The sequence below is a fragment of the Corythoichthys intestinalis genome, chromosome 6 (genome assembly GCF_030265065.1).
Source record: "Corythoichthys intestinalis isolate RoL2023-P3 chromosome 6, ASM3026506v1, whole genome shotgun sequence".
Taxonomy (NCBI): Eukaryota; Metazoa; Chordata; class Actinopteri; order Syngnathiformes; family Syngnathidae; genus Corythoichthys; species Corythoichthys intestinalis.
This window is the reverse complement of record NC_080400.1, coordinates 43,698,867-43,712,694: the sequence shown is the minus strand read 5'-3', so window position 1 is coordinate 43,712,694 and position 13,828 is coordinate 43,698,867. Positions and strand designations below refer to the sequence as shown.

The window sequence follows — 13,828 nt, the reverse complement described above, 5'->3', positions numbered from 1 at the left end:
ATCACATACATCAAAAATACAAAACTGAAATACTTATGAAAAGTATTCACATATCACATATCTGTTCAACCGCCCCCCCCCCCCCCAAAAAAAAAAAAAAAAAACCTTGTAACCTGCACAAATCTCCCACTTTACCAGCACCAAGGCAAACCCAAACGATCACATTCCCTCCACTATGCTTGACTCTTCAGGCTGCTCTTCAAGATTCAAAGTAGAAGGAATTTTGAATAAGGAAGGCTATCACCATTTTGCAATGCTTGATTAGAGCCTATTTCACCCCATTGCAGGACATGACCCAAAGCACACCTCCAAATTATGTAAGAAGTATTTAAGGAGGAGGCAGTTGGTATTCTCTCTGTAGTGCAATGGACAGCTCAGTCACCAGATCTCAGCCCCATTGAACTGTTGTGGGAGCAGCTTGATTGTATATTGTACGTAAGACGTACCTATCAACCAATTCAATTTATGAGAAGGACTTCTGGAGAAGGACTTCTGGAAGTGTGGAGTGAAATTTCTCCAGATGACCTCAATAAGTAACTAGAATGCCAAAGTTCTACAATGCTGTAATTGCTCAAAAAATAGCATTATTTGACGAAGTTTGAAGGAAACAAAAATATTTCAAATTTAAAAAAAAAAAAAACTTTATTTCTAACCTTGTCAATGGCTTGTCCGTTCATTTTGCAACTAGATGAAAAAAAGTTTTTCAACTTTTTGACTTTTCATGGAAAACAAAAAGTTGTCTAAGTGACCCTAAACATTTTGAATAATAATGTATATAGTCTTTGACTATTTACTTTTCTTCCCCCCAAAATTAAAGTTGATTATTTATTTATATATATTTTTTTGCGGAACATCACACAACAGTAAGAAAGCTAAAGTTCCTTGTGCAGAGGGGCTGAAAGTGTTTCTAATTCATTTACAGACGAAATAAGATTCGGCATCGGGGACATTCACCTGAAAGGAGGCTTGCCGCCCCAACTGTTTCAAAGCACCATTGACATAGGGCGCAAAATTATACCACTTTACTCAACATACATGCGAAAATAGTGTTTTGAGCAGTAGGTCTCTAATGTGTGATGGTCACATGCATTAACTCTTTGTAGTACGTACAGAGAGAGAGTTGGTTAATTATACAGTATTTGAAAAAGGTTGTGGTGCAAGCCAGGATAAGACCACGATAGAAGAATGTAAAAGTTAGGTGATGTCGATCACTGGTTTGATGTAGCCTTTTTTTATTACGTCATTCATATTTTAATAGTTTAGAATTAAATAAACTGTTGACCCCTTGCCTCATATTGATGGCTTGACGTTACAGTGGGTTTGAGTGTTTGGGTTAGGAAATAGACTCACAGTTTCAACGTTTCAGGAGCACATGCGCAAGCAACTTTAATTACACATTTGCAAGTATTACGTGATATGTTTGTTTAGAAACTGAATAGTTCATTTGACATTGATTCTGCAAATCAAGTTCAGTGGCACTGAACAAGCTACTGCAAAGAACAAGCCGTGCCCAAGTGTCTGCAAGTCACATAAGACGAGCAGGTTAATAGGGATTTGTTCAAAATCTTAGTGGGTGTAGCAGCTGCCGTCTAGCAGAGTGTGACTGTCAGCTTTGTCAAACATGAATGCTGAAACACTATTTAATTTCGTAGGTCTTTTTCAGCAGGATCGAATGTTGAACAGGATTTGGCCATTTAAAAATTCAAAATCATCAGCCTAAAATTAAAAACAACAGATTTACAGTCTTCTTTGATCACTGCAGCAAAATGGGTGGATTACCTCTGAATGAAGGTTATGCTCTTTTTGTTGATCCAATGAATAACACATATGCATTTTTTGGCTAATGTATACAATTCAGCCTAATAACTGACACTAGACTTGTACAGTAATTTGGCAGTTGCTCCATGCTTGAACTTTAAAAGAACTTAGATTTCCTGTGGGCTAAAAAAGGTTTGAACACTTCCACAATTGGCTTTTCATCCCCCCAAAATCGTAAGCTAAAATAATTAAATGTAATTCAAAACCGAAGCAGTTTCTTGTTCCTAAAAACATTTGATTATGGTGAAGATACTGTATATACGCCGGAAATTGTCTCAATCTACAAGTTTTTCTTTGACAAGGTGCAGGAAAATTCTGTTTTATTTTACTATTTTGCCATCCTTAAACTCAGATTTATAAAAGTGTAACAGAAGATTCTCTTTCTTGTGTATTGAAAAGAGACAGATTTCAGAGGTACTCCATATGTGCATCATGTGTATACCTCAAGATTTGCAACAGAAATTAACATCGCTATGCAAAGGCCTCTGAGTACTTGGTAGGTCATGTGGTCCAGTAACCGAAAGGTCATCGGTCTATCCCAGCTATGACTGCCCACTGTTGAAGTGTTTTGCAAGACACTAAACCCTAAATTACATCCATATAAGGAGGACTATAATGAACAAACTGTCTGACGTTTCTATGAAACCGTATGTGTAAGCAGGATCTATTTTTCTTTCTAAAATTGAAGATGCACATAAATGTTTTATCTTTTTTTTTTTTTTTTGGAAATGTACTTTTTCATGTCATCATGCTGGCTATATCTGACATGGGTTTCTGTACACATACACACCACCATGCACACTCCAACCTGCAGACAAATTGCTGTCTTTATTCTTGGGGACATGCAATAAGCATCATGCTTCCTTCTAATCTCTTATTACCTGTTGATCTCCCTTTGCCCCTCTCTATTTGATTATCCCAAACACCCTTCTGCCTTTCTACATTCAATCTTAGACTTTTCATCTCTTTCTCATCACCGGGCTGCAGCTTTCGGCACTTTTTCCACCCCATTGCATTGCAAGTTGCTTCACATGTTCAATTCATTAGAAAGAGAATCATATGGTCTACACTGCTTTGACTAAAATCAATTTAATACATGATTAACAATGAAGACAAAATCTATGGATGTTTTTTCATTGTATAAATATTTTCAGTGGATATATTTGATTTTGTATAAAAAACCTGATCATGTTTGTCCGTGGCCAATAAAGGTTTTCTCTTCTCAGAACCATACAGACAAATCCAAAAACACAATTGTCAAGACCCTTTCTCCTAGAAAATGAGACTTCACATTCAAGACAATTACTTCTTCTCAAAAGGATTTTTTTTTTCCGAATGGCATACAAGCCATCATATGAATAGGAATATTAATATAATTTATAAGAACCAGTTGAACACTGATATGCTCTGGGTAAACCACTGTATGATGAATGGAAAACATCACTTCTAGAATATTGCTATACTTAGATCACACAAATAGCCTGCACGGTAAAAAAAAAATAAATACTTTAATGTTTTTCACAGAAGCAATCTACACATGGAAATCTCAACCCACACAAAGTTGCACATACATTTGTCTTCAGACAAAACAAGGGAAGAGTTTACTGTACTCTGTACTCTGAGGTACTTCCGCATTTCTGCTCACGACTTACACTTTCTCTATCCAAAACAAAAGTGGAGCTGGAGGAACATTACTCATCAAAATCCCTACAAAAAGACAATTTAGAAATACTGCATCCATCTGCCATCATCACGACATAGGAGGACAACATTTTCATGAAGGCAGATGTGGAACCAAGCCTGTGCCACCACAAAGACCGGCTGTTTATGTAGCCATGTTGCCGCTTTGTAATGGATGGTATGTTCTTCCTATCCCTGCATTTTCATGTGTGTGGTGCTCAAAAAATACTAATGCTAAAATCTTGCGCATGAAATGACCTTGTTGTCTTTGGTATTGTTATTACGATGTTTATTGTAATTATGATGATGTTTAATATTATTTACTACAACTACTGTACTGCTGTGGCAGCAACACATGCTATCTGCTGCTAGCCTGTTGCTAATCACTACATGTAGGATGGCACAATTATGTAAATGCATAAATGCAAATGTTACAAGTTTTTTGTTTGTTTGTTTACAGGTGGAACACGCTGTTAGGCAAGGGAAGACCACTCGATGTGCCTCACAACAACACTAATTGTACGTTGAATACATACAGAATATCGAACTACGTGCTTTCTACTTTGATGATGGAACTTCGATTTATGCTCCACCTTCGTTAATATTTTTCTAATAATTTTGCAAATTGTGATTTATTGAACTGTTTGGACATGCACCAATTGTTTTAGATAAAAGAAATGGAATCACGTTGTCCAAATGTTTTATAGCGGTTTAAAGCACATCCTTAATTTACTGTTTGCAGCTGGTTTCGATTTAAAGGGAACCTTGGATAAAAAGACATGTAGTTCTTCAAAGATAAATGTTAGTACGAGTTACAATAATTTGATATTAAAACCCCTCTTTATGTTTTCGTTTTAATAAAATTTGTAAAATTTTAAGACAAAAAATTAACCAGTAGGTTGCCATTATTGTTGTTGACGTTGCAGCGCGGTGACGTCACATGGGCTCGCTGTCGGACATAAACATGTTGCTGGTTCTGCCCTTCCAAATTATAACCCGAACGTAATATTAATGACAAGGATAGCCCTTTCGATATTTCACAAAACGAGCAGCAAAAGCAAAATGTACATCAAAAATGAGATGAGAGAAGTAGCTCACATGTGTCGAATTGGCTAGTGACAGCTAGCTCTCTCCTGCTCTAGTGATGGTGAAGGAGAATGTTTGATGTCAAAAAATGTTTGCAGATCTTCACGGTAAACTATTGTGTGATCCAACTTATTCCAATATTATTATGGCGATTGTTAGTATCCACACAGCGGATTCCCCATCCTCTTCTTACTGTCATTCTTTTGCCTCTGACTCGGTTTAGAATGTTGGCATCCATTGTTCCGAAACAAAAGAGCTCAGCTGTGTTCTTTGACAAAGTATGATAAACCTCTGACTGGTAACTGCAAAATTGTGTGACTGGTGTTTGCCCATGTGATGTGTCATTGTGCTATAGTAGGGCAGGTCAGTTTAGAATTTTGACTGACAGTGTGTTCCCTGTGAAAAGACATTCTCATGAAAATTAGACTAATTGCAGCGAATTCCGTGTAGTGTTTTGAAAAAAAGTGTCCTTTACAACTGCCATTTGAGTGTAAAGCAGGAATTGTCTCTAATTTAGCAGAACTGATGGCGAAGGTTCATACATGAATGACATGCTGTGGCCGTTGTGTCAAAAAATGTGTTTAAACAATCGAGGAAAAACCGTAAAACCTCGAAACCTAGCGCACAGTGATGTACCGCATTAAAATTATACAGTATATTTGCATCAAAAAACATGACCTGCCCTCCTTGGAAAAACACAAAAAAATACATTTTATCCCTGTTACCTTTGGAATTTCAGACATTCAATCTCCGTGGTAATCTCGAAGAGGTTTTGTGTGTGTGTGTGTGTGCGTTTGGAGGGGGGGGGGGTTCAATTGGCGGGTCTTCGACAAGAATTCATTAACTTTAGAATGAATACAAATAATTGGTTGCAAACAAAGAGCAGAATATTGGAAGTTTTATATATCCTTGCTTATGGATAGAATTAAATTATATCTGTCATGAACTTTATATATCCTTGCTTATGGATAGAATTACATTACATCTGTCATGAAACTTTCATTCCTAAGTGTAATGTAAAGATAAAAAATGACATGGCTAAAAGGTCCTATGCTGGGTGACATTAGCAAAATGGATCAATATTAACAGGAGTCATAATAGGGCAGATGACTTCTATATACTGTTGCTGTATTAATTCATTCATTTTCATTTTCCTCACGAGGGTCGCAGAGGTGCTGGAGCCTATCCCGGCTAACTATGGGCAGTAGGCGGATTACACCCTAAATTGGTTGCCAGCCAATCGCAGTACTATAGTTGTAAAGGTCAGACAATCAATAGAATATGTGCAAGTGAATCCTTGTTTACTTACTTAGTAAATGTGTATATTAACTCCTCGTGCTGATTGGCCCTCGGCAAATGGGTGTGTTAGTGAGAAAATGTTACAAACTTTTGTGACAATTAGTTTTGTAGAAAGCAAAAAGTGGGCAAGTCTTATAAGGCACGGTATGATGTCACACCATCACCAATTTTAAATCTGCTCTTTTGCACAGCGGTTTGACTTATAAAAGCGATTGCAATCAAATCACAAACTTGATAGATAAAAATATCATCTGGTTGAAGTTTGTCATCTATCTTTTGCATGGAATAGTCTGTGCGTGCGTGCGTGTGTGTGTGTGTGGGGGGGGTTCCATGCAAAGTCATCTTTTTGAAATCTGACAAAAGAAAAACATTTTAGGTTAACTAGTGTTGAGTAAGAATTGTGTTTATCCTTAAAATAAATCAACTCTATTTACACTCCCAATTTTTAGCTAATTCATGCTTGTCAGCGTATACTAGCCACACAACATTTAAGACAAAGTTCTTGATGAAAATGTTTCTCACTGTGTGATTAATGTAGAGAGAGAGAGAGAGAGGGAGAGAGAAAAAAACAGAACTGTGAGGTAAATCATTTCCTGGATTAAAGCCTGGTGGCCCAAAAAGGCAGGAATCTCCATCTTCATAACATCTTCTTTTTCCTTCTGCATCCATTTTATCGTTCCCATCCTCATACCACTGCCCCATCTCTTGTTTTTATTGCTCTTTCTATCTTTCGTGCTTTGCATTTCCTTCTCCCTATCCTTCAATTCATACAGCCATTTATTTTTGCTCCCTCTAAGTCTTATACTCTCGCAATCGCTAGCCCACCCACACACTAAACCCCAACTCCTCATCTATGCTGTTGCAGTGTCAGCGCTTCCGCACTGCAGTCCTCTGCACAAGTGCACAGAAATGTACTTTCATATGCGTATTAAGCTTAATCAATTTAAATATCAACTCTGTTGTAAAGAACTTTGTTATTCTACTGGTGAAGTCCATTCAAGGTGGTACTGGCATGTGGGCAGGGACTCACAACATTGTATAACAGATTTACCAGCACTTGATCTCAAATATTGGACACAGTCAATGCGTACATTCTAAATATTTACTTATTATTGATATACATTTTTATTTACATGTGTCGTGAAAGTCTTTTCTTATGCTACAGCGACAATAGATGAATTGATCATCATGGCTGTCTGCACGCTGCAGTTTAGACCTAATCAAGACCATTCATCCGCCTATCTTTCTTTCCATCCCCTTCTCACACTCAAGCATACAAAACAAAAGAAAGACAATGACTGTTTTTTTTATTACTTTCCATTAGAGCTTGGAGCATTCTGTTATAGCACCAGGATGAGAGTTTTAGTCAACACAGAGAGAAAACACAATGAGAAAGATACATATTTTTTATAGGGGCTAAAAGATTATTTGAGGTAATGGGGTGAACAGGTTTACACATTTCAAATTAGAGCTAGAGACATGAGATGAGGTGGTTAAATATCATAACATTGCAATTTTTAACTTTCCCCCTAATGAAATACTAGTATTTGTAATCATCTGGTCAAATAAATACCTATTTTAATGTGGCATTTTTCCAAAGTATTTACCATCACAGTAATGGAAGGGTGAATAATCTGATTGGTCAAACTCAAATAAATGCCAAAAGCCTGTGCGTTGTCACGGTTCATACATGGGCCAGATTGGGTACAATCAGTTCAATTGTTATTGGCAGGACATTTTGAGCAGTAGTAGTATACAGTGGGGAGAACAAGTATTTGATACACTGCCAATGGGAAAACCCACTGCCAATGGGAAAACCCATTGGCAGTGTATCAAATACTTGTTCTCCCCACTGTAGGTCCTTCACCAGTTCCGTTTTCAGGAGAAATAGGCTCTGCAAATGGCTGCTTAGGGAAGTTCCACTAGTCTCAGCAACTTTTATCCACATGTCCACCCAGTTGTGGTTTCCACTTCTAGGACAGCTACTCTCGGTGGCAAATACGTGCATATCGCTACATCCAATTTAATTTGTCATTGGCAAAAGAGCCCGTGTTCAGCAACAACATTTAAGGAGCACCTGACTATAAGATGCACCAACACCAACAAAATTTTACAAATAAACTGCATTTGTTACACATACAAGCCACACCTGTCCACATCCATCCTTTCTCTTCTTTTGCAGGAACAGGGCTCTTCTTTTGAAAGATTTTGAGGACTTGCACTGACTATAGTGGTCTCAATGAGCTCATCAGCCGAAACGCTAAACCTAAAATGTGACTTCTATGTTCCGTCTTTCTCCTCTGGAGTACATCATGGCAGAAGGAAAAGTGCAGATGAACTCACAAAAGTTGTCCGCAGTCATCTCCTGCCCGGTCCTACACTCCCGCAAGCAGTCCCAGTGATACCTGGAGTTTGCCAACTTTTACCGCCACTTCATCATGGCTACAGCTACATTACTGGGCCTTTCACAGCTCTCACCTACTCCAAGATACACCTCTTTTGGACTCCGGCCACCAAGGCCCTTCACATGAAAAAGTCTTGCAGTGTCAGTAGTATGAAAAGTAGACTTGATAATCCCAAAGCAAGTGTGAATGGGAAACTTCACAAACTAAGATATTAAAGATTAATAATGAGGCAGAAGCAATTCAGGTTTAATGAGGACTTGGGAGTTAAAGGGCTATTTTTTGTTTACCAGAAATAAAGTCCTGGGCTGGTGGATCAAGAACATATGGATATCCTGACCCTGGAGGACAGATAAACCATTGATCATCAGAAGTGTGTACGTATGGTTTTGACAAAACAGATTGCAAACAATCATGAAAAATCATATCCAATACCCTCGTATCTTCATCTAAAGAATATTTGGAAACAAACAAAGTAAACATTAAATTGAAAGATTAGTTGATGAAACAGAGGGCATAAAGAATGACCTCATGTGAAAGGAGTAGTGACTAAACTTTTTGAAAGCGAGTGGTACTTCATGGGTAGCATTTATTGTGCTACGCGTTAACAGGCTCACCCACCCTTCTCAAACAATCAATTTGTTCAAATTATTTCAGCAAGAATATAAATCATCTCATCTTGTTTTTGGAAGCATGATGTTTCAGTAATGAACTACAATACGTCACTTCGGACTATACATTTTTTTTTCTTTCTTTCTTACCCATGACTAGGAATTTACTGTGTGACAATAATTGGAAGCCATATACGTGTATATATCTTCATTTATTCATCTTCTGAACCTCTTATCCTCATATATATTAATATATAGAGTGGTATGAAACAGTATCTGAACCTTTTGGAATTTCTCACATTCCTGTATAAAATCACCATCAAATGGGATCTGATCTTTGTCAAAATCACACAGATGCAAAACCGTCTGCTTTAACCAAAACCACCCAAACATTTATAGGTTTTCATATTTTAATGAGGATAGTATGCAAACAATAACAGAATGGGGAAAAATAAGTAAGTGAACCATCACATTTATTATTTTGTGCTCCCCTCTCTTTTCTTCTTTTTTCTTCCTCTCTCTTCCTGTAGCTGCAGATCAGTCTGGCACATCGATCAGGACTAATCTTGGCCCATTCCTCTCTTCAAAACTGCTGTAGTTCAGTCAGATTCCTGGGATGTCTGGCATGAATCGCTGTATTTAGGTCATGCCACAGCATCTTAATGGGGTTCAAGTCTGGACTTTGACTTGGCCACTCCAGAACATGTATTTTGTTCTTCTGAAACCATTCTGAAGTTGATTTACTTCTGTGTTTTGGATCATTGTCTTGTTGCAGCATCCATCCTCTTTTTAGCTTTAACTGTCTGACAGACGGCTTCAGGTTTTCCTGCAAAACATCCTGATAAACTTTTGAATTCATTCTTCCACTAATGATTGCAAGTTGTCCAGGCCCTAAGTCAGCAAAACGGCCCCAAATCATGATGCTCCCTCCACCATGCTTCACGTAGGGGATGAGGTTTTGATGTTTGTGAGCTGTTCCATTTTTCCTCCACACATGACGTTTTGTGCAACTCCCAAACAATTCAACTTTGGTTTCATCAGTCCACAAAATATTTTGCCAAAACTTCTGTGGAGTGTCCAAGTGCCTTTTGCGAACATTAAACAAGCAACAATGTTTTTAGACAGCAGTGGCTTCCTCTGTGGAGTCCTACCATGAACACCATTCTCGGCCATAGTTTTACATGTATTTGATATGTGTACAGGGATACTGGACTGTGTCATTGATTTTTGTAAGTTTTTAGCAGACACTCTAGGGTTCTTTCTTACCTCTCTGAGTATTCTGCGCTTTTGGCGTCATCTTTGGTGGACAGCCACTCCTTGGGAAAGAAGCAACAGTTTCATTCTCTCTCCATTTGTAGACAACTTCTCTGACTGTCGATTGATGAACATCCAGACTTTTAGAGATGCTTTTGTATCCTTTCCCAGCTTTATCCAAATCAACAATCCTTGACCGCAGATCTTCAGACAGCTCTTTTGATCGAGCCATGATGCACATCAGACAATGCTTCTCATCTAGACATTTCATACCAGGTGTGTGTTTTATAGTGGGCAAAACAGCTTTAAACCACTCATCAGTGATTAGGCACACACCTGACTTAAAAAATTAGGTAAAAATTGGTTTCAATTGCTCTTTCAGTCCCCCCTTCTGTCATTGTTTGCATGCTATCCTCATTAAAATATGAAAACCTAGAAATGTTTGGGTGGTTTTAGTTAAAGCAGACACTGTATTTATTTTCATCTGTGTGATTTTGACAAAGATCAGATCACATTTGATGGCGATTTTATGCAGAAATGTGAACAATTCCAAAAGGTTCAGATACTTTTTCGGGCCATTGTGGATATCTATGTGCGATACTTTATTATCGATACGCTCCCACCATGAATCAATACATTGTTTTAAAAAGCTTCCAATTTTTAACAAAAGAACCAACAGGTTGCTACCAAACCTTTCCACTACAAAAGTTTTTATGTGAAGAAAAACACTCGTTTGTTTATAAGAACGTTGCATTTATATATTGTTGTTGTATTTATTTACAGAAATGTTGCACTGAAATATCCTCATAGACTGTGGGGATGACAAGTTTTTGCCAGATTGTTAACAAACGGGCAAAAAAAAAAAAAAAAAAAAAAAAAAAGCTTACTTTTCCACTTAGAAAAAGCTTGTATTTCTCTTTAATAGTTGTATCGTAGAATATCCCAGATTGAGTTCCAGACAGATGTATAGGTAAATATATTGTGAGATAATCGTTATCGTGAACCTTGTATCGCAAATCGTATGTATCATGAGGTATCAGGAGGTTCCCACCCCTACGATTCATCACATTCACTTATCAATCAGACACCCTTAAAATGTTAATGTTCAAATGACTTCTCTCTCCCTTACGGTGAGGCCTTTTAGGATGGAAAACACAATTTTATTAAGCATTACATGAAAAAACTGGAAATTTAAAGTCCCTCTTCAAAGGCAATGACTGAAATACGCAAATTTTCTAATTAAAATGTGGTGTATTTAATATACTGTAACTGCTAAAGGACACACTTCACCCTTGAGCGACAAGCAGCCTGTCATGTGGTCTTTTCATGTTCCAACGAATGGCAAAGGGATATCGTGTGAAGAAGAGTATAAGCAGGCAGACAGCTATTGGAAATAAGGAGAGAAAGAAAAACAGGAAGTGATGATGAAAAAAGGAAAGAAGAAGGAGCAACTGTTGGTCGCTAGGCGCCTGCATGTCTCCATAGCAACATCAGGCGCCATGCTGAGCTCTCGCTGACATCACACCTGATGTGAAACACTGCTTGCAGATAAATATGTGTGTCCTGAAAACCAATAAAATGAGAAAGCAGTGGGGGCAGGCTGACGTAGACCAAAATGATAAAGGTACATCTATAGCTTGTCACCTTGGTTTGTGTACATGTACACAGTATACAGTGTATCACAAAAGTGAGTACACCCCTCAAATTTTTGCAGATCTTTAAGTATATTTTTTCATAGGACAACACTGACAAAATGACACTTTGACACAATGAAAAGTAGTATGTGTGCAGCTTATATAATTGAGTTATTTTCCCCTCAAAATAACTCGAAATTTAGCCAATAATATCTAAATCCCTGTCAACAAAAGTGAGTACACCTCTTAGAAACTACATCCCTAAATGTCAAATTGAGTACATCTTGTCATTTTCCCTCCAAAATGTCATGTGACTCGTTAGAGTTAATAGGCCCAGGTGTGCATAGGGAGCAGGTGTGTTCCAATTTGTAGTGCAGCTCTCACACGCTCTCATACTAGTCACTGAAACTTCCAACATGGCAGGATCTTAAAAGACGTACGTAAAAGACACTGTACATACACACACAATGTACGTAATGTACATACACTATATTGAATATATATACATAAAAGGTGGAAAGGCGCTATACAAGTGTAACACCATTTACCATAACATACACAGACACAAACATGCATACACCCCCCCCCCCAACACACACACACACGAAGCACCTAAATGAAAATTAAACCAAAATCTGAATATGATAAAACAATTGCAGAACTTCGAAACAAATGATTCAATTTTTTTTTTTTTTTTTTAATAATACACACACAATACATATATATTTCATATATATAAATGTCCCCGTCATCTTCGTGGGGTGTTATCTGTGTCTTCCTAATTTTCTGGCCCTCTACCAGAGACCTATAAGTTTGAGGGTTCTGCGCAATATCTTACTTGTACCAAGTACTCCACTCCTCTGGGCAGAGATTTCATATGTCGTTCCTGGGGTCTGCTGGAGCCATTCTCCTGGTTTGATTGGAGAGCGGCTTCAGCAATGACCAGAGTGTTCTCACTACTACAGGAACCAAGGTAGCCTACATTTTCCACATCCACTTCATCTGCTCCTTTAAGCCCTTGGTGCTGATCCATTTCCTTGCGTTCCTTCTTCCTGATGTTGGTGTCAGGATGTATTGTCAAATCTATCACCATCATTCTCTTCTGAAATGTGTCCACCACCACAATGTGCGGTTAGTTAGCCAGGAGCTATTTGTCAGCATCGAAGCTGAAGTTCCACAGAACCTTGGCCTTAATATTCTCAGCCACCCTCTGTGGTGTGGCTCATTGGGATCTGGGTACTTTTATTCCATGCTAGTTCCTGTATATTTTCTCAGCTACTTGGTTGTGGCTCTACATGTATGCAGATCCCGCTAGCATCTTCCTCCCTGCTACGATGTGCTGGACTGTCTCAGTAGCAACTTTCCAAAGCCTGCACCTTGGGTCGCATCTGCTCTGTTAGATCTCTGTCTCAGCAGCCCTTGTACTTAGGGCCTTTTGTTGGGCTGCCATTATTAGTGCCTCTGTGCTGTCCAAGTCCAGACTGCTCCAGCTACTGGTACGATTTCTTGATAACCAATTGATATTCAAATTGTAATTTGTTATTGCTATTCCTTTTTAAAATATGAATTGTAAATATATATACATATAACCACACAGAGGGACCTAGTGAATGACCTACAGAGAGCTGGGACCACAGTAACAAAGGCTAGAATCAGAAACACAATGCGCCGCCAGGGACTCAAATCCTGCACTGCCAGACGTGTCCCCCTGCTGAAGCCAGTATACGTCCAGGCCCGTCCGCGGTTCGCTAGAGAGCATTTGGATGATCCAGAAGAGGACTGGGAGAATGTGTTATGGTCAGATGAAACCAAAATAGAACTTTTTGGTAGAAACACAGGTTCTCGTGTTTGGAGGAGAAAGAATACTGAATTGCATCCGAAGAACACCATACCCACTGTAAAGCATGGGGGTGGAAACATCATGCTTTGGGGCTGTTTTTCTGCAAAGGCACCAGGACGACTGATCTGTGTAAAGGAAAGAATGAATGGGGCCATGTATCGAGAAATTTTGAGTGAAAATCTCCTTCAATCAGCAAGGGCGTTG

At 38.4% G+C, this 13,828-nt stretch overlaps 1 protein-coding gene across 1 annotated transcript in view; it reads right to left on the bottom strand.

Annotated features, from left to right (window-relative positions):
* Nucleotides 1–13,828, bottom strand: part of clcn2c (chloride channel 2c) — a 194,984-nt gene that overhangs the window by 137,209 nt on the left and 43,947 nt on the right. The window contains exon 3 of the mRNA XM_057838103.1: nucleotides 8,576–8,626. Coding sequence (XP_057694086.1) covers nucleotides 8,576–8,626 — 51 coding nt within the window. The remainder of the gene's footprint in view (nucleotides 1–8,575; nucleotides 8,627–13,828) is intronic.